At 48.7% G+C, this 21,665-nt stretch overlaps 1 protein-coding gene across 2 annotated transcripts; it reads right to left on the minus strand.

Moving 5' to 3' along the window:
* Positions 1–12,731: 12,731 nt before the first annotated feature.
* ATP5MC2 (ATP synthase membrane subunit c locus 2) lies at positions 12,732–21,442 on the minus strand. 2 transcript variants are annotated; one of them, XM_032786719.2, is made up of 5 exons: positions 21,370–21,442; positions 18,754–18,819; positions 16,090–16,167; positions 14,766–14,956; positions 12,732–13,006 (listed from the first exon to the last, which is right to left on the minus strand). In XM_032786719.2, the coding sequence occupies exons 2-5, from the start codon at positions 18,790–18,792 to the stop codon at positions 12,892–12,894; spliced, it is 423 nt and encodes a 140-aa protein (XP_032642610.1). In that variant the 5' UTR covers positions 18,793–18,819; positions 21,370–21,442; the 3' UTR covers positions 12,732–12,891. The 2 variants fall into 2 exon arrangements, with proteins under 2 accessions (XP_032642610.1, XP_032642611.1); XM_032786720.2 differs by lacking the exon at positions 21,370–21,442 and adding an exon at positions 19,527–20,204.
* Positions 21,443–21,665: the final 223 nt, after the last annotated feature.

Below are 21,665 nucleotides of genomic sequence, written 5' to 3' on the forward strand. Positions count from 1 at the left end.
CCAGGTCAAAGCCCTAAAACCATGCACAAGATTCTTTCTATTGTCATAGAATCACAGAGTTGAAGATCAGAAGCGACCACACCAGATCACCTAGACTGCTGCACACCACAGGCATCTAAACGACACCCGTGTATAGAGCCCAAATAACCTGGATTAGACTGTATTACAGCCCCCTGCAGACTGAACTGGTGTGTGACAGGCAGAGAATAAGAAGGAGCAAGGTGTACCAATGCCCTAGGCCCCTGCAAAGGTAGGGAATTGATTTGGTGAGATATACCCAGATAATCCCAGCAAGCGCTCCATGCTCCAGGCCAAAAACCTCAACATCTTTGCCCCTCAGATTAATTTAAGTTTGTGAGAAGACAAACTCTGATTCATGGAGTTACTCAAGACCCTTCCTTTGTTCCAGGCAGCTCTTCCTCAGGGTTATACAAATGCATGGATAACTGGGATCTGAGTGGAACTCTGTTTAGGTCATGTCATTCCTCTGAGCAAATACTTAAGGAGGATTTGTTCTAATTTATGAGAGGTCAGGAATTTTCCATCTGCTTTTTCAACAAATATCAACATTTTCTGTGGGAAAATTGTGTTTTTTTCCCTCTAATGTTTTGATATTCTGTCTGGAAAATCTAAACAAAATATTTCATTTTGGGTCAAGACAAATCAAAATATTTCAGTTTGTCAAACCAAATCAAAATGTTGTATTTTGAGTCAGTTCAACCATAATCTGTGTATGCCTGAGCTGATGTTGGTACCTCCTGGGTGCTGTAGTTCAGATGCTCCATGCCACTATTCTTATGGCTGGACTACATCTCCCATGAAGCACTGTGATTATGTGACTCCCATAATATAGAGTGACCGGTCAACCAGAGGGGAAACCATGGTCCACCATGAGAGATGTAGTCCAGCCAGAGAGCCCAGGCCATAGAGAGGGACCTGAACTACAGCTCCCAGGATGCACTGCAGCAGTTGAAGCATACACTGATTAATATCAGATGGGCCGTCTTTTCCCCTCCTTCCCCCCCATGAAAACCCACCATTTTGACATTTCCAAATAAAAAATTTTCAGAACTTTTCGTTCTGCAAAAAGGTCAATATTTGTCATTTTGTCCTGATTTGAAACAAAACCACATTTCAAAATACTAGAATTCCCTACAAAATAGTTTCACCCAGCTCCTCTCTAACTGCAGTTGGAGATGGCCTGGAGGCTCAGGGTAGAGTGTAAAGAAGGCCCCTTGTTACTCAGCAGTGCTGCTCCGTGTGTGTCAGATGTGCTTAAATTACAGTCCGTTTGTTTATACAGCCTTTAATACCACAGCACTCATTTTACCGACGAAACCAAGTGTTTAGCCCTGCAGAGCCCGCTCAGCTATGGGGCAGCAAGCTGGAGCCTTGTGGATCTATCAAATCTGGAAATTCTGTCCTGCTGCCCATCACTACAATATCTGGGCACCTTCCACATAAAATCCTTAGTGATAGTGAAATCTGTAGTAGAACTAGTTGAAAATTTTGTAGATTGAACAGTTTTCAGTTGGAAAATTATTTGTATTGTACTAGTGCTTAGGAGTCTCTGGCCTGAACCAGGGCCCATTGGGTTAGGTGCAGTACAAACATAGAACAAAAAATGGTTCCTGACCCAAAGAGCTTCCAAATTTAAGTTTAAGTCAAGAGATGACAGATGGATAGGCAGTTTCATCGAATTTGACAAGTTTAACAGGAATGTGTCAATTTCAGTGAAATTCTTCACTGGGGAAAAAAGTCAAAACAATTTTAACTTTCTCATTTAGTTTCAATAATGTTAAAGTTTCATTTTGATAAAGTAAAAATGTTTTCTTTCAACTTTATATTTGATTAATTTTGTTTTTACTTGTATATTAAAATATTAATTTGAACATATCTATATGTATTATCTACAATATATGGTCTATTTAATCTTTTGTATTCTAATCTTTTTACATTATTAAAACAGAATGTTTTGATTCCAAATGGAAATGTTTTTGACTTTTCATTCTGATTTGGAAGGAAAACAAATTCTGAGATGTTGGAATTCCCTGAGGGATTCCCTGCAGCTCCATTCCCTAGTGGACATCATGGAGAGACTGGTAACAGAGCTGATAGGGAATAAACATGGAACCCCATACAAGTCTATTTCTACAAGGCCTGTGAAGACAGAATGATCCCTCAAGCAAATGGGAGGTCTGCAAAGTGACAGAGCCCAAATATCACTTCTCAGACCTGCACTGAGAGAAATTTAAATTCCACTTAGCAATACAACAGTCAGGAAGGGAGGAAAATGGCTCCAGCATGGAGCCATGAAATTGATACAAATTACAGCCAAGAGCCTATGCAAGTAAGGCAGGGTCTATGTGGATACTGCATCGTCCTAACTACACCAGCATAAGCCTTACTCCCCTTGTGGAGCAGTACACTGACATAATTAGGTCAACATAACTTGCCTTACATTGATCTAACTCTGTAGTGTAGACCAGGGGGGGTCTCAACTTTTTTCTTTCTGAGGCCCCCACAACATGATATAAAAACTCCATGGCCCACTTGTGTCACAACAACTGGTTTTCTGCATATAAAAGCCAAGGTCAGCCACAGGGCTTCCCGTGAAACTAAGTTGCTCAGGCTTTGGGTTCAGCCCCAGGAGACAGGGCTCAGGGCCCTGGGCTTCAGCCCCATGCCTTGAGGCTTCGGCTTTCTGCCCTGGGCCCCAGGAAGTCTAGCCCTGGCCCTGTTTGGAGGACCCCCTGAAACCTGCTTGGAGACCCTCAGGTGGGCCCAAATCCCTGGATGAAAACCACCATTATAGACCTGGGTTCAGTTCTCTGCTCTGCTGAAACCTTATGATAAATCCACTCTACAGATTAGAGAGTCTAGGCCCTTGGACAAATCATTTGGTCTCTCTGGGCCCAGCTCCCTCATCTGTAAAATGGGGATAATAGCACTACCCTACTTCACAGGGTATGTACGGAGGGAGGTAGGGTACTGAAGGTGAGGTGATTGGATACTATGGCAATGTTGCCCCATTAGACAGACAACACTTAAGAAGACCTCACAATGCAGGGCCACCCAGAGGATTCAGTGGGCCTGGGGTCTTTGGCAGTGGAGGACCCCCGCTGCCCAATTGTTGCCAAAGACCCGGCACTTCAGCGGTGGGCCCCAGGGCGGAAGGACCCCCTGCCCGCCGAATTGCCGCCAAAGACCTGGAGCGCAAGCTCCGGGGGGTCGGGTCCCGCGAGAGCTTTCTGGGGCCCCTGGAGCGAGTGAAGGACCCCGCTCCAGGGTCCTGAAAAACTCTCGTGGGGGCCCCTGTGGGGCCCAGGGCAAATTGCCCCACTTGCCCCCACTCTGGGCAGCCCTGTCACAATGAATTCTACACGTGATTTTTGTTGTTAAAAAATATATACTTTCATAATATCAGTGATTATTTTAAAACTTGGCTTATTCCTTAGGTCTCACCAAGATCTACAAAGTAAGCCATGGTGGAACAGAATTTAGTCAGGCCTTCTGAACTTGTGCAAGGACATTTCTGATCAGAACACATGAGGAAGAGGATTTTCATGTCTTGTTCTCTTTTTCACATGCAGAAAGAACTCCAAAGAGCTGAACCAATCTTGCTCAAACTTTAAAAAATCCAACAGTCACAGCTGGGCTAAACCAAAGCTTGGAAAAATTTATCCCCAAAGGAATCTGGTTCAGAAAGTTATAAAGTAACTGGGGCAGGGGAGGGCATGATAATGGAAGTTTAATCTCAATTTGTGTGTGCTGGCCCCACCTGCTGTAACAGACTCCCATGGCTAGTGGCAGGGTCTGTCAGGCCCTCAGCTTGTATTTTGTCTGTGTGATACACCTCTTTCTAATCCATGGAGTATATTTATGCCAAGCTGATGGCTCCCCTCTGGGGACTTACCAGCACTAATCGTCTTTCTTCCAGGCCTTGGCCCTTCTGGGCCCTGTTGATGAAAGAAGTACTTGCTCAGCCTTTACGTGGGTGCAGCACAGATACACAAGCTACTTAGCATTTGCTAAGTCATTTAACACCCCTTGCCTGGGGTTTTATCAACTGCTGGGCTGGCTTGCTTCAGTATCAAGGATGGGTTTCCAAAACACAGGCCAAGCTGTCATAAACAGCCAAGCAGCCTGGTTCCCTAGCAACATCAACACCAGGTTTTCAGGACCAGCTGTGGGATTTATAACAGCAGGAGGTGATCCCTGAGGCTCTGATTGCAGCCAGGGTGTGTGTCAGAGGTAGCGTAGCTCTATTTATACCTGCTGTAGAAAGCTGTAGGGTAGGGATAGGGTCCAGAATGACCTAGACAAATTAGAGGATTGGGCCAAAAGAAATCTGATGAGGTTCAACAAGGACAAGTGCAGAGTCCTGCACTTAGGAAGGAAGAATCTCATGCACCGCTACAGGCTGGAGAATGACTGGCTAAGCAGCAATTCTGCAGAAAAGGACCTGGGGATTACAGTGGAGGAGAAGCTGGATATGAGTCAAGAGTGTGCCCTTGTTACCAAGGCTAATGGCACATTGGGTTGCATTAGTAGGTAGCGCCCGCATTGGCCAGGTCAAATCGGGGGAAATGATTATTCCCTCTATTTGGCACTGGTAGAGGCCACATACCTGAGTTCTTCGTCAGTTTCTCCGGTCCCACCACCTACAGAAGGATGGTGACAAATTGGTTTAGAGTCCAGCGTGGTCAGGCACTTAGTTAAAATGATTCGGGCGGGTGGGCAATGACTTAAGGGAAAGCTTGAGGGGAACTGGACTTTTAGTCTGCAGAAGGAGACAAGAGAGCTGGGATTGTGACAGCAGCCTTCAAACTACCATGACAAAGGGGGACCATTTAAAAAGGATTGAGACCTCAGCTGTTTCAGTGATTGGCAAGATGAATGAACGAGCGAAAAGCAATGGTCGAAAGATTGCAGGTGGGAGAGTCTAGGTTGGATCGGAAGGACACTATTTCACTAGGAGGAGGTGGTGACGCACTGCCAGGAATGAAGGTTACCTAGGGAAGGTTGTGATGGCATTCTCACATGCACTTGGCAGAGTTTATTAAGGCCTGGCTTGACAAAGCCTTGTCTGGGATGACTTAGTTGGGGTTGGTCCTGCTTTGAGCAGGGGGTTGGACTAGATGACCTTTTGAGGTCTCTTCCAACCCTCATATCTGATTCTATGTTGAGGCAGGGATGAGTAGGGAGGATGGCCCAATAGAAAGGGTATTGGGCTGGGACCAAGAACATCTGGCTTCTGTTCCCTATGCCCGGTGTGATCTTGGGTAAGTCACAATCTACACTGTGCCTCAGTTCCCCATCCGTACAATGGAGCTAATTCTTTGCTACCTCACAGTGTAGGTGGTGAAGATAAACCCACTGATCAGATACCACAGCAGTGAGGGCTGTGATGTAACACAAGTCAGTAGCAGGGAAGAGAAATGAGTTTAGATTGCTGCAGGCATGACCAGTTCTAAAATCCTGATTTGTATATGCCCCACAGCCTTCGAGAGGAATCATATGTACTTGCCTGTGTCTCACGCCCTGCACTACTAAAAGTGATTCACAAGTGGTTCCTGGTCAAGGCCACCTCTGAGTTACTTGTATTACTGTAGTGCCTGAGCACCCTCAATCCTGGACCAGGACCCCCCTGTGCTAAGCAGTGTACAACCAGAATTAAAAGACAGACAGCCCCTTGCCTACACTAGCTGTGAAGTTTCCAGTGGCTGTTGCATGTGCCATGATGAGCCATGCCAAGCCCAGGTGGCTACAGCTTTGTTGCAATGGCCACTTCCCTTTGATTTGCTGGTGCTCCGAGCAGAGTGAGGTCAAAATGCAGCTGTCCTTCGCCTCCAACCTCAGCACTGACCAGGTGCAAATGAACACAATACTGACACCTAAATGGCATTCCCAGAGCAGCCTTCAAAGCATCAGCCACTGGCAAAGACAAGACAGACGTATGATGAAAGATGCCTGCTTAGCACAGCGAGAGCCTGGGTTCCCCATCCCCACTAGGTGCATCTGAGGCAGTAGCAGGCTTCTCAGAGCCCAGTCAATGTGCCTCAAGCCTGTATTGGGAGTGCACTGGGGTGAGGGCTATGTGAGGGGAAAACAGGCTCTGTGGTCCATTCAAGTCACACTGATCCCATCAGCAAGGACGCCGGTGATTAGGCACTGCATTGTACTTACTGAGACCATGTCCTGCACAGACTCATTATACAGAGGGCACCTGCCTGCTGCCAGGGGGAAGACTGAGAGACAGGCCCACGAGGCAGGAGGGCTGGCTTCTACTCCCTGCTGTACCACACTCCCTTGGAGACGTTAGGGCACATCTCTTCAGCTCTTTGCCTCACTTTCCCCACCACAGTGCAAGTGTAGCACATTCTCTGCCACAGGGGAGATGCTTCCCAGGCAGAGTTCTAAGCACAAGGTGTCATTAGCAGCTAGCGCAGGATTGGCCCGACATAACTAATTCACCAACTATTGACTCAGTTCTGGTTCTAGGGAGGTAGGCCCCTACCTGTGAGGGCTGGCAAATCCTCTTGCTTCCAACTTGTCTCCCTCCCACGCTGCTGGTTGAAGACTGACTGGCGCAGACTGCATAAGGCAGCCACAAAGGAATGTGGAGCTAGGCCAGTTCCAGCTGGAATGGTCTCAGCAGCTGCCAACCACCCTGAAACTATTTGGACTGCTGAACCCAGAGCCTGGATTTGCCCAGCAAACACTCCTTGGGAAGCTGCCCTTCCCATTTATAACATAAGTGAGCCTGGAGGCAAGACTCTCCCAGCTCCACCGCTAGCTCCCCGACTCATTCTTCCTGAGCAGAGCAATAGCTCTAGCTGTATGATGGCAGGCAGTAGCTAGGCATGGCTCCCCACACAGGGACCAGGCAGTGTTTTCCCCAGGAATTGAAATTAGGGTGTGTGTGTGTGTTGGACTATTTGGGGGGCAGGGGCGGAAGGGTTGAGACTGTGAGGGTGATTGTATGGCACCAGACTAAAAACTGAAAAATGCTTCACGACCATTTTATTCAATTTAACTCATTTTAAAATCATTACACAAATTAAAGTTGGCTACTTAAGCCTACTATGAGGCACCATAACTACATCCTTCTTGGTTCCTTGTTTTAATTTTGCATCCTTTGGTGTCTCGTTATGTGTCCGGTACTTCCAGTCCTTCATGATATGCTCATGATCAGGCAGAAGGCTACTTCTTTCAGAACACAAAATGCTACTCCATGAGGAAAAAGAATGCTCAGCTGTAGCTGTTGTGACTGGGAGTAGCAGGAGATGAATTCCTGCTTCTAGGAAACATAGCACAAAGATTGGTCAAACCACTAGTGATGATGAAGTTGAAGTTAAATCTTCATTCGTTCATCATATGCTATTCCACTCTTGTGTTCAAAATTCTCTATTTTGTTCTGATCACATAGCAGCCCTTTTTCTGGTAATGCCTCACTCAGCTATAGGTGTTTTATAAGACAGATATCTGTAAAAGCTACATGGAGGTTGAGTAGAATCCAGAAATCACAATTGTAGATTTATAAGAATCAAGTCTGTGTACTTTTTCAGCTGGCTTAACAAACACTTCTTGTCCTCTTCACTTAAGGAGTCAATATAAGTACCTTCATTAGTCAACTTCTGGACTGAAGTCTTTGCTTCTTCCAGTACATTTTCAATGGATAGCTCTGACAGATCCAAGGGTAGCTTCTGTTGCTGGAAAAAGATCTGCTACTGTTGTAGCAGATGCCTGGATGTCATTGTTTAATGACCCAAGTGGTTTCAACAGTAGACTTACAAGCGAGAGAATGGCAGTAGACTTCCCTCAACTTAGTAACAAAAAGTAGTCCACCAGCCTCACTTCGTAGATCTATCCTATCTTGGTGGATACTTTCCAACGCCAGTAATAACGGCTGCAGTAATTTTAAGACAACAGCCAAGAATCGCTCATGAGAAAGCCAGCAGGTTTTCCCAGGTTGGATTAATTTGAACTTCAATCCCAGCATATCTTCTGCTTGTTTCCGAGACGTTTGGTCCTTTTGGACTCCTGCTGAAAAGAGTATAAAAAAGCCATTACATTTATGGCTTTTTAATGTCTTCTGAAGATTCTGCAGCTTGTACTAGCGTTAGTTGGAGTAGCTGGCCTCTGCAGTGTGTATAGGAGAGATTAGGGTTACACTTTTCTCTAAGAAAAGCTTTGACTCCACTGTGTCTTCCAGAGAAGTTTGTAGCTCCATCAAATGCACAAGCAGCCATCTGTCTGGGGTTCAATTTACAAGCATTTAACTCTTCTAAGATGTCACAGATGCAGCTGATGTGTCTTCTATAACATGAAGATCTAAAATGCATCTGCTGGCCTACCACGGCCATCAAGATAACCTACGCAACGACTTGATGCCTATCTGCATTGGTGCATTCATCAGCCATGTATGCACATATTTTGAATATGGTGAGAGAGTTCTTCACTTTTTCAACTGCTGAGTGCATGGCATGCTTCTAGAGAGTCAGCTGAGTTTTGTCAGAAAAACAGTGAGCATTTGCCAGTCTTGTTTGAAACCAGTGTCCAGCTTCAGGATTAACAAGTGACAATGCACTTAACATTGGCCTCCAGTTTGTAGTGCATGGTATCTCTTGCTTAAATAGAAAGTATGGTGAAACAGCCATGTTGGTTCACATAAACTGCGTTGTGTCTCCAGCATTCTTAACAGCCTCAGTAAGTTCTTCTAAAATTGGCTTTGACAGTAACTGGGTTTATAAGGCTTTGTGCATGTCGATGCAGTCCAGAGGCGTGGTGTTTTGCAGCCTTTTCATATAGGTTGTCAGTATTGGCTTAACTGATCAGTCTGGCAAATCAAGCTCCTCCACTTTTATTATATAAATCCATGATATGCCCACATCTTGAATACTGTGTGCAGTTCTGGTCACCCCATCTCAAAAAAGATATATTGGAATTGGAAAAGGTGCAGAGAAGGGCAACAAAAATGATTAGGGGTACGGAACAGATTCCATATGAAGAGAGATTAAAAAGATTGGGACTTTTCAGCTTTGAAAAGAGACGACTAAGACGGGATATGATAAGAGCCTTATCAAATCTGACTGTGTGAGAAATGAAGTAAGGAGAGTGTTATTGTCCCTTCCCATTAAACAAGAATCAGGTCACCAATGAATAATGCAAGCAAAGCTTAAAAAAACAAAAGGAAGTTTTCTTAAATTATAACAGAGTTCAAAAAAGAATAGATATAGTTTCATGGAGGTTAGGTTCCGTCATACCTCATTAGCCAGATGGGCAAGGGATGCAACACCATGCTCTGAGTACCCCTAGCCTCTGTCTGCCAGAGCTGGGAGTGTGACTGACAGGGGATGGACGCTTGTATTCCCTGTCTGTTTCATTTCTCTGAAGCACCTGGGATACTCACTGTCAGAAAGACAGGATACTGGAATAGATGGACCGATTGGTCTGACCCAATATGCCATTCTTACATAAAAATACTTATAATATCAAAAAAAGTTTAGTACAGAACTCCTCAGCATAATGACCTCTTGAGATAGCGACTCGTGTGAGATAATGACTTTGGCATAATAATGCATTTAAAATCTTGGCCTACTAGGAAACATAGATTTATATGCGTTTCCCAGTCACAAATCCAGCATTCTGGAGCGAGGTCACTAAAATAGTCCCATGCTCTGGCCACTGTTTGTTGTGCCACCATTCATTCTGTTACTCCGCCCAATGGCCCTGCACTGGTTACTTTTCTGCTGCCACCTGCCACCGTGACCTCTGCGGCGTCGGTCTCATCAGAGGTTCACCTCAGCTCTCAGTGATTTTAGCTCTCGTGGGGGAACCTCACAGCTAGTGCAGGCTGGGCTGTCTCTTCACAGAAATGCTGTCCTGCAGCAGCATGCGCTCTGAACTTTAGATCGATTATCAGTGATTTCACTCTAGTGGTCACTATAACCAAAAGACTCAGATACGACTAATCAACTCCCTCTCTCTAAATCAGAGAGAGGGACAGGTCAAGTAGTGCCTGTGACTTAGGTAGAAGTCCACACCACCAAGCAAAACACCTGTGGCCTACTAAACCTGCCCACCTCTCTAGCATCAAGGAATCTCCCGAAACGCAGTCGTGAGCTATAAGGAATTGGAGTTCGAGTAGAAGACGGAGACCGAGATGCTGTAGATTGTAGATGAAAGAGGTGCTGGGGCTCAAGCAAGTTTGTTCCTTTCATACTGATATGTAAGCCAAAAGTGCCGGGCTCGAACTGCCCCAGGAGGCAGAGATGCCCCCAGCACTGGCAAGCCCTAGCACAAATTGAGCACGGAGGGATCCCCTCATTCAGTCAGGCTAAGCAGCTTCTTGCTGCCCTTTACTCACACAATAAGGAGAACAGCATTTCAGGGCGACCTCCACATTAATATTCAGTGATTTGTAACCCAACACAGCCAAAGTGATCAGTTGGGCAGCACAGCTCTGTCTTGCCGGCATACCTAGGAGAGTAGGTGAGTTCATGTAAACAGTCTGGTCCTGAAGCCTTTCCCTGCTCCCCTGGCTAATACTAGCTGTCAGGGGAGAGCTCATTCAAGACTCACTTACAAATCATAATTTAAATAAGGTAGGCCACATTACCGAAACAAATTTGCCAACATGGTCATAAAGTACAGCTGCATGAGGAAGCTAGCCTATGTTCCTACTTTTCAAACCCATTCTGCTTTCCAGGTACAAGTATTTTCTCCATACTGTGCGTATGCTTTTAAAGTTTGTATTAATGTTTGAATTTCCATTCAAACGTCCAAACAACAACTATATTGGCAAACACTGCATGAAACTGGGGGGGTGTTGGGGAAATTCGGGGGGGCGGGGGGAGGGTCTAGGGAAATCCCTGGGCCCAGGAAAGGCTAGTGTCACTGCCTGATGTCACCCCAGATCCTCTTCTGCCTGCTTCATTGCAGCCCCCACAGTGGGAACAGCCTCCTATAGATCCTCCTTCGCTGTGGATTTTGGACTGATCTCTTCCTGTTGGCTACTGTGTGTCATATCAAGACAAGCTCTTCAGAGACAGAAAACTTGCTTGTGTGTATGTTTGGAAAGCACCAAGTTTGGGGCCAGGTTCATCCCTGCTGGCTGAGCTCTGCCTGATGCCCAGTCTTTGGTAATGTCAACACTACACAGCTTTTAGTGCCATGGCTGTGCTGCTAAAAGTCATGCAGTGTGGCCACTATTTGTCAGTGGAAGAGCTGACAAAAGACTTCTACTCTCAACGAGCAGCGTTTGACAGCGCTCTCCTGCCAACAACGCACTGTTCACACTGGCACTTGTTGTGGCAAAACTTTTGTCTTTTGAGGGTGGCGGGGAGGGTTGGGGGAGTGTTAACATCTCCAATGACCAAAAGTTTTGTCATTCAATTGCCAGTGTAGACATAGTCTTAGCACTCCAGTGCCCCAGGGTGGACTATCATAGCATAGCCAATGAGGCATGCCAGCACCCTCTGGCTAGGCATTTTGAATACACTCTCTCTATGGCTAACTTGATTTAAGCTTTGAGTATCCTCTAGGGGCTAGGCTATAGCACTGGGCTTCTGCTGTCAGACAGTCCCTTTGGCCATGCAGATGGATTCCATTTCAGAGTGGCTGCTTCCTTGAAGCAGGTTAAGAGGCTTAATTGCCCTCCCCCAACATTTAGGTGCTGTGAAGACCCCAGAGACAGGGGGAGCCTCATAACAGGTCACAGAACTTAGCCCAGGGAGTTCTGCTTATGGTGGAGCTAGAGCACAGGCCTCTAGCAACTAAGCTAGAGCAACTGCAATTCCTAGCATCGCTGCTTTGTATTCGATTCTTGCCAGGGATGTTTTAGGCAAAGGCCTCTCTGCGCCAGTTATGGAGACCTTTCTCTTGACTGAGGTATTTCACTAGGTTTCCACAGACTGGCACCTACTGGCATCAGGGGGATGGATAGATGCAGAGCAGCATCACCCTTGCCTTGCCATTCGCACTGTGGACCCTTTCTTATCCACTGTAATGTCAGAGGCAGAGAAAACCCAGCTTGGCTTTCAGAGCCCAAGTGTTGCGAGAAGCCAGAGTCTGGGAATACCCTCCCTTCCCTAATGGGCATGTCCTAATAAGAACAATGAACAACTTTAATCTTTGTTTATGGTGATTGTTCTAGACTGGGGGGGTGGGGGGAGGTGCCTGGGGCTGAAGGGATTGCTGTGCCATTATAGGAGAGTCAGCCCTGAAGAATGACTGGAGCTGGAATTTGGCCAGGACACGAGGATTAGACACCCAGACTAGTGGGAAAGCAGCCTGGGAACTTGACCACAGATTGTCAGAACCTCAGATGTTACTTCCTGAAGCTCACCAGCACCCACCACCACTCTGGGAGGAGAGCACGCCCCCTATTGAGTCACCCATCCCAAGTCCTGCAGCACCTAAAAGCTCCCCCAAGGGCAAGGCCTTGCCCTCCTTATCTTACCAAGGTCTACCCAGATCACGTACCTGCAGCCATGCTGCCTAAGGCTAAGTATCATCAACTAGCCAGTGGGTGCACACTAGGGTGACCAGATGTCCTGATTTTATAGGGACAGTCCTGAGTTTTGGGTCTTTTTCTTATATAGGCTCCTGTTACCCCTCACCTCCATCCCAATTTTTCACACTTGCTGTCTGGTCACCCTAGTGTACACACAGAGGAAGAGGCCAAACTGGCTCCCTGCATGCCAAGAACACACCAAGAACCTGCGTTCTGTATATCAATACAGTATTTATTCACCTTCCCTCAGTCAGGGCCAGGCCAGACAGATTCGGTTAGGAGGCAGGGATACCCCCACCTGCATTAGGACATTCACAACCGCTCACGATAAACTAGACACAGGAGGAACACACAGCAGGAAGCTGGCTCCATCACATGGCGAAGAGGATGAGGAAAGCCACCATCAGGCAGAAGAGCCCCATGGCCTCGGAGAGTGCAAAGCCCAGGATGGCGTAGGAGAACAGCTGCTGTTTCAGGGAAGGGTTTCTATGACGGGAGGAAGAAAGCACCAGTCAATGAAGCACGTAGGAGCATAGTGAGCATCCCCCATGCTGCTGGGCTGGGCACGGCAGACCAAGAGTCAGATACACCAATGTGCATTGCCAGCTCCTAATGGCCCATGAGGTTCTTTGCTCTTGATCAACCCCCTCTGGCTGATCCCCAGGACAGTATCTGAAGGGAGCCAGGCACAGTCCTCTTGGCCAGAGGGAGAAACCACTACAACGCACAGTCGTGGGGAGGTGGGGAAAGTCCCAGATCTCCCATGCCATAGAACTGCCTGGGAGTGTTCAGACTGGTGCAGTCCCAGCCTCTCCCACCAGGGGGCACTGTAGTGATTGCTGGCTGCAGAGGAGTTCCCAGATGGGTGAGCCCTAGATTCACTCCAGAGGGGTCTTTATATTCAAGAGTCCCAAATTCATGTATCTGACAGGCGTGTGATGGTCTGAAAGAAGCCTGACTTGGTGCCTACACCTGTCCCCTGCTTTCTCAGTGCTGGGCAACAGCATTGGGATTAGCATGAAGAGCTGACAAAAATCCCAGTGTTATGGGTTTAAGGTAAGAAACCAAAATCCACCCTGATCACTAGAGAGAGCCCCACAGCAGGAGGAAGTGGGAAAATCCCACTTTGTTTCAGAGCCACCAACAGGCTCCTTGGGACAGCCCATGTTGCTGAGGAAAGGATGTGAACTCAGCACCAGGCTGACAGCTATGGAGACTCCGCAGCAGAGGCACAGCAGGGGACAGGGCCAGGGCAAGCTTCCCCACTGTCCCCTACAGCATGTCCCACCCTGCCCAACAACGACCTCTCTAGTGGATGTTTGGCCTCCATGGCTCACTCAAAAGCATCAACAGAACTAGCTGGGAGCAGGGGACATTCTCACCCACCAGATAAAGGATGAAACTGAAACCCACCAGATTCATTTGACCCACAGATGGTGGCAGATTTCAGGCTGGATCTGAATCCGTGCCCTACACAGGAAGGGCTTGATACCCAGTAAGAGTCCTCAGCTGTCCTGTTCCTACCCCAAATCTCCTGCTTATACAAAGGACTGGTCAGACCGATTTAGAAATGCTCCTCATGGACAGTTTACGGTTCCTTCCACTGACAGAGCCAAGAGCACTGGCCAGAGGACTGTAACAGACTAGGCACCATGTCCAGGTTCAGAGCAATCCATCGTTACTCCTTTTAAAGAGGGCTATCGCATAAGGAGCTGCCATCTTAACAGGCGGAGGCTGCACAGGACAGCTTAAAGAATCCAAGTCCCACACGGATGCACAGGAAGACCAGGAGATTGAGTTCACTCTTAACAGCCTTTCCCTTACAACAGGTCTGATGTGTCTTGCTTTCACTTGCACCCCTGCTCTGAGGCTCGTGCTGGGAAGTCCTAGCCAGAGGTAGTCAATTATTTTTTGCCACGGTCCAAATTGCTTGGTCAAGGTATAACTAAGTCCAGATTCCAGAGAAAATAATTAAAAAAAATCAATAATGATAAGATTTCTGAGTCCGTTCAAAAACATCTGGTGGTCCAGATTTGGCCCGTGGTCTGCTTGATACCAGGGCTTTTGACCAGAGCTGGAGTGCGAAGCAGCAGGTTTTTGCCTGGAGCTGGAGTGGAGCCGGAGCACAGCTCCAAAGACCCTGCTTGATACCCCTATCCCAGGCCCTGCTTGCACCAGCTGTAACCAAGCCAGGGGACAGGGTTAAAGCAGGGGAAGCACTAACCGATATTGGCTCATTCCTTACCTGGCATAGCCAATAATGAGGCTGCCGAATACGGTTCCAATGCCAGCACCAGAGCCGGCTACCCCAACGGTGGCAGCACCAGCACCGATGAACTTCGCCGCGGTGTCAATGTCCTGGGAGATGGAGCTGGTGTGGACCTCCCGGCGCACAGCTTGGAGGAGGGCATTCTGGGGTGCTGGGGTGGAGCCAAGCTAGGATGAGTTGAAAAGATGAGAGAGATTCAGCTGGAGATGGAGCTCTACAAGAACCCAAGTTTCCCACATGGCTTGGAGAACTGACTTCGTGGGCCTCTAGAGGGGTGAGGTTGTGAGTTAGGCTACAGAGAGGGGCATAATCAGTGCAGTGAGCCACAGAACTGGGAGCCATTTAAATTCAGCTCTCACAGATTCCTTGTAACCTCAGACAAATTGCTTCACTTTGGTGCATCAGTTTCCCCATATGGATGGGCAATTCTGATCTCCCTGGGGTTTTAGTAAGAGAAGGCCCTGTGACTTACTAGGCCTGGCAATGAATGCCTTAAAACTACTGTCGAGCTGGATTTCCAGCATTATAAAGCACTAGCATAGAAGCATTCCTGAGATATTGGGCTTAAAGCAGTCTATTGCTCCTGCTGCACCGCCCCCTCTCCCTCATTTCTATAGCGCCTTTCACTTGAAGGATCCCAAAGCGCTTTACACATTTTAATTCTAATACATGAGCCTTCTGTGAAGTTCTTCACCCACCAGTGAACTGCAGCCATGGCTGGGGTGGAATTTGGCAGCCGTTTAGCCGTGTAGAATACTTCTGGTCAGGAAGTGACTTCTCAGTTGAGCCCACATGAGGAATTTGTGGGAGCAGACTAATTACACGTTGAGAGCTGGCTGGGACTCCAGGGCTAACCACCTTGCATGTGCCAGAGGATCCCGATCTCACTATTACACCTAATCTGAAATACAGCTTGCAGCAGGACAGCGCCCTCTAGTCTCAGCTGGGGGAGCAGTTCAGAGTTGACTTGAAAGGAAGAGCACCTCCTACTGAATCACCAATCCCTTTCCACAGGGAGAGCTTGCAGCACTGCTAACATGCTTTCTTCTGTTGCCAGATTTTCCTCTTGCTTTATGATTCTCCCCTGAGTGATTAAGCCCAGAAGCCTGAGAGCGCAAGCCAGCCCAGCCGAGCCTTCTCACCCAGCAGGGATTGATTCCCACCCCCCAGCTTCGCTCTAGTCAAAGACTGCTATGGAGTGGAATATTTGCTCTGCACGCCCCCTGCTGGGCCCAATGCTTAAGTCAATTCAGGCTCTGAAGATCCTCTCCACTTTCATGGTCCAAGCTCAGCATTTTACCTCATCCGTCCTGGCCTCAGGCCTGCTCAGCAGGGAGGCAGAGACTGGTCTGCACAGCAGCCTTGAGCTGTTCCTCACCTGCAGACAGACAAAGTAATCATTCAGACGGAGCCGCTCTGCCCAGAGAGGCAGTGCAATACAATCCCTACCAGATACCCAGTGCCAGCTTCCTGCAATAATCTGTCAGATCAGTTATGCTGAGATTGGAAAGGAACTGGAGCAGTATTTCCCCTACCCTGCAACTCTGCAGGGGGTGGCAACATTTACATAGAGCCCAAAGTGTGCCAGACTCTCCCCCATTGTTAGCTGGGGGTGGCCCAGTGCAGAGTGACTGAATTATTTTCAGGGACACCAGAGCAGTTGTTGCTTCAAGAGTCAAGACAGCATGTCTTCTGCTGTTCATCTGCATGAAGGTCCCTCCGGTGGCTGGGTGGACAGCCTGATCCTGGAAGGGGCTGCGTACCTTCAGAAGTCAGGCCATGAATGCCCTGCAGCAGTTCTCTGGGTTAAATCCAGCTCTGGCATAAGTGGAAGCAACTGCCATTGACTCCATGGCTGAATGTGGCATTCCATGTCTCTGCCGTAGGGGCAGAGGAAAGGTAGCACTTTCCCCGAGGCCAGCAGGAATCCACACACTTTGTAGCAGCACTGGCATCGTGTTGCCACTTCCTGTTTTAATACATTCCAAACCAAACTTATTCCCAAGCAGGGCTTAATTTGTAATGAAAGAGCTACCAGGGCTCAAGCAATTTTTTTTTTTACTTTCATAACTGATGTGGCAAGCCCAGAGGTGCCAGGGCTATGAACTGGCACAAACTAAGCACTGTTTTCAAGCCTCTGCGTTCCCACAGCACAGTCCATGCTAAGGCAACACAAAGGATGAAGGTTACCAAATGCTGCCTCTTCATGGACCAGTATGGCCCAGGACAGTTCATCATGGACGGTAATCCTGATCACTCTTGCCCCTGGAGCTGGCAGAATAACTAGGACAGCAAGTAACCATTACCTTGAAACTAGCCACAGTCAATGTGAATTTATGCCCTACTGGAACCTCAACACAAGACTAACACAGAAGGGAGGAGAGAGGAACTGACCTGGGAGACACAGGGGACAGTAACTTACCCCAGGGCAGACATGCACCATCCAAGAGCCAACCCTTTTTCAGTGAGGTCTTGTCTAAAGTACAGGGAAAAGTCGATCTAAACTACGCAATTTGAGTTACATGAATAGCGTAACTCAAGTCGATGTAGCTTAGATCTACTTACCGTGGGGTCCACTCTACACAACGTCCTCCACTGACTCCCCTTACTCTTCTCAAGCCCGTGGAGTACAGGAGTTGACGGGAGAGCACAGGAGTTGACGGGAGAACGATCTGCAGTCAATTTAGTGGGTCTTCACTAGACCCACTAAATTGACCACCGATGCATTGATCGCCACAGGTGGATCCCCTATTAAGTCCAGACAAGCCCTGAGACTCCACACACTTAGATGGTAAATGGAGAGTGCCTCCCATTTACCATGGAATCACCTTATTGCTGGCACTTGCCACTCCGGGCCAGGTTAGCACAGAGTTAGCAGGGAGCACCTCCAGTTAATCACTGTTTCCCTCCCCACCTACGAATTGATGAAACAGGAGGCTGGGGCAGCCATATTTGTTGTAGACATCTGGACAAACTCAGATGATCAGAGCAGGGATTCACTTAGTGTCAGGTGACTGAAGCATGTAGCTAAGCAGGGCCCATCTACAGTAGGGCACTGTGGCAGGGGAGGAAGTCTCCACAACATAGCTCTGTGGGTCAATGTAGACAAGAGCGTCTGAGATGTGCCACAGCCTTGGGTGGGGCAGAGCTTGAGGCATGATTAGGGATCCCTTGACACTACAGAATCTCTGAAGCATGTTGTGGGAATAACCAAGTCCTGACGTGTGGGCCCTGAGGGCAGGCAGACTGGCACCAGGGCAGGGTTACTGAAAGCCAGCAACCAGTTACAAGTCTAATGGGCTGGCATCCCCAACACTGCAGCAGCAGCTTAGAAGGAAGTTTTATTACACCTCCAGAGACAGGAAATGCCACCCAGCTAATTAGTAGCAAATAGGAAAAGGTTACAATTATCTGGCCTGTTGAGGGCAAGTTACCTCTAAACTAGAGTTCCGAGGCATTCATCAGTAACTGGCTAAGAGCCCCATCCATTTTGGATAAGATGTAGACAGCAGCTCCCCTCATCTTTGATATTAAAGTGTGGTCTGTGGTAACTACAATTCCCAGCATGCACAGCATCAGTAATACCCACAGTCGTCACCTCCATACTGAAAATGAGGCTGGCCATGCAGCATATGAGCCCTGCTTTAGCCACCATTACTTTAAGCAGATACAGACTGCAGTGAAATCTACTTTTTTTTTTTTTTTTCAAACACACTCCCCTAAAGGCAGAATGTCCTAGGAGAACAAGACTGGGAGTCAGGGCTCTTGAGTTCTATTCCTAGCTTTGCCGCTCACTTCATGGGAGACTGCAGGCACCTGTCTCTAAATTACCTGTCTAGACAATGGAGATAGCACTTACCTATGTGGCAGGGGATTGTGAAGATTAGCTAGTATCTTGAAAAAGTATTGCAGAAAAGCCTAGTATTAGACTTGATTAAAAAAAATGGGATTTTACCCTACTCACTAGGGCAGGAGCAGAGACGAATTTTGCACAGGCATACATGTTCGGGGACAGCAGGGGGTCACAAAACTGGAAGAGAAACCAAAACACCACCACATTAGGAATCCACATCGCCCCACAATTTCTATCATTCACTGCAATCAAAACATGCTGCAAAGAGGGATGGGTGGGGGGGACTCCCAATGAATGTGCCAAAAGTTCAAAACAATATTACCAAAGTGATAATATTGATAACAACAGATAACTGGGATCATCACAAAGAAGTGACAACAGCTGGGAGAAGGGGGTATGATCATTTATTGCACAATATCAGATGCACCAGAAAAGTGCAATGCTAATCCCATGGGAACCCACAAGGGGTTGAACAGTGCAGGACACTGATGAAGACCCTGGAATGGAAGCAGAGCACAAAATCCTCAAGTATTTAGACTGTAAGATCCTTTGGACAGGGATCAGCTGTTTGTTCTCTGTACAGTGCCTAGCACAATGGTGTCTTGGTTCATGACTGAGGCTGTTAAGAGCTACCACAAAACAAATAAGGTAGACAGCTCGGCTACCAGAGACCAATACCCACAGCTTGACTGAGCTTTAAAACACAGGCACCATACTGGAATGGAGAGAGTCACAGATACGATGGGAAAAACCCATCAGGGTCCTGTGTGATCTGGCAGATGACTGAGACTCAGGACATCTGGGTTCTACTTCCCATTGCTGCTCACTCAATCATAGGGAAATCACTGTCTCAGTTTTCCCATATGGGGATATAATTTACTTACTCTGTGTAGAGTGCAAAACTCAAGTCATTTGACTTTGTAAAGAGCTCTGGAGTTTCTCAGGAGACAAAGCATCTTCATGCCCCATCCCCTGATCCAGAACCATCCTCAGGTTCTGGGACTCCTTCCAAGCCCCCAGTAGCAGAGCCCCCTTCATCCAGAACTTGTGTGGCTGAGCCAAACCATTCTCCAGGAGCACTTGCATTAAGTTTCCCTCAGGCTTCTAACACTCAGGGTCAAATAAGTTTGCGATGGGAATGGCCCATTAACTCCTGCACAAATGATCAGTGACGCTCAGATCCCCAAGGTCATTTTCAATGTGCATTAATACTCTGTGTGCCCCAAACACTTTTCACCCAAGGATCCTCAAGCTTGTGATAGGCATTAGGGAGAAGCAGAGTGGTCTAGTGGGTAGTGTACTAGACTGGGAGCCCAGAGTTCTACTCCCAGCCCTGCTACTGATTGGATAAGCAACTTTGGGCAAGTCACTGCCCCCCTCATCCTGTGTGTTTAGACTATAAGCATTTCAGTGCCGGGGCTGTGTCTTCAGTGCCCTGGTCATGGCCGGGACACCTACTGTAATAAAAATGGCCCTGTGGGTCCCCTGCAATATAGGTCAGTATCACCTCCAGTTTACAGATAGAGACCAGACCCCTCTGGCAGATAGGAGGCTGAATAATTAAAACAAACTGACTTCTCAACCATGGCTTCCTCTCTTCGGTACATGCAGGTCCCTGTTGCCCTAGCCCAGTACTCCCTCCACTAGGAGCTCTGTGCTGCGGAAGGGGAGTTATTGCAGTCTGAGATTTAGTTATCACTGGGAGGCACCACGTGGCTAAAGACACCACAGCTGGGTCTGTAAGGAGGGCAAGGCACTGACAGCAGCCAAGGCAACCAACAGTTAAATGTAAGGCCACCCATTAGGCAACAAGCCACCAGGAGGCAGGGGAGAACAGGAGCCCTGGGGGTGAAGAGGGCCGAGAATCCTAGACCTAGCCCAACATACAGCCACCTAGCACCCCTCCTCCAGGCCAAGCAGCCACCTCCCTGCCCCACAGACCAACACCCCCCTCGCCCAGTCAAACAGAGAATCCCAGCTCCCCAGCCCCTTCCCCCACACCCCTCTCTGGCCACTTTCAACCATCCCCTCCCCTTCACCTCTAGCATTCTCCCCCTTCACCCCACTCCCTTCCCCCACACCCCTACCTTTGCCCTCATCTGCCATTTTCAACACAGCCCCTTCCCCTTTCCCCCCATACCTCAGCTCCTTCCTCCACACCCCTCCCCTACCACTTTCAACTCCAGCCCCTCCCCACAGACCCCTAGCGTTCTCCCCCTCCCCCACACCCCTTTCCCTCTACCCGCCTCCCCCAACTCTCAGCCTCTCCCCCTTCCGCACCCCATCCCTTCCATTACACCTACCTTCGTCTCTTCTCTGACCCTTTCAACTCGGTCCCTCCCCCCCAGCGTTTCCCCCTTCACCTCCCCTTTCCCCCCTATACCTCAGCCTCCCCACAGGCCCCCAGGCGTTCCCCTTCCCTCCTTTCCCCTATCCTCTAGACCTCCCACGGGCCGCGTTCCCTTCACCCCTCCCCCTTCCCCCTTAATACCCCAGCCCTTCCCCACGACCCCGGCGTTCCCCCTTCACCCTCCCCTTTCCCTATACTAGCCTCCCACGGGCCCCCAGCCGTTCCCTTCACCCCCCCTTTCCCTATACCCAGCCCTCCCCCACGCCCTACCGTTCTCCCCCTTCCCCCAGCCCCTCCTGGCTCCCAGCACCAGGGGCCTCCCCCGCGCCAGGCCAGGCCGCCCCGCTCGGGTCGAGGACGCCGGGGGGCCTCCTTACCCGGTGCTCGAGGAGGAATGGCAAAGAGAGAAGGGTCTCTGCGCATGCGCGGGACCACAACGCGGCCAGCCGGAACTCGGCGGCCAACGAAGGGTATTAGAGGGAGCGGGTAGCGCCCAGAGCGTCGGCCCGGCAGGAAGGTCCCAGGAACAGCTAGTGCTGTGTGCCACAGCGCCACCTGCTGACCTGGAGGCGGTACTATAGAAGGGCGATGCGCCGGCTGCAGGCCATGGAGCGGTACTACAGAGGGGTGAGCGCAGCGTCACCTGCTGGCCGAGGCTCAGTAGCACGGGCTG

The sequence above is a fragment of the Chelonoidis abingdonii genome, chromosome 26 (genome assembly GCF_003597395.2).
Source record: "Chelonoidis abingdonii isolate Lonesome George chromosome 26, CheloAbing_2.0, whole genome shotgun sequence".
Classification (NCBI taxonomy): domain Eukaryota; kingdom Metazoa; phylum Chordata; order Testudines; family Testudinidae; genus Chelonoidis; species Chelonoidis abingdonii.

Coding starts and splice junctions, on each gene's coding strand:
- ATP5MC2 (XM_032786719.2), bottom strand. CDS start 18,792: ATGTATGCCTGTGCAAAATTCGTCTCTGCTCCTGCCCTA. Junction 14,957..16,089: donor CTGAGGCCAGGACGGATGAG/GTAAAATGCTGA, acceptor AACTCATCCTAG/CTTGGCTCCACCCCAGCACC. Junction 13,007..14,765: donor CTCATTATTGGCTATGCCAG/GTAAGGAATGAG, acceptor CTCCCGTCATAG/AAACCCTTCCCTGAAACAGC.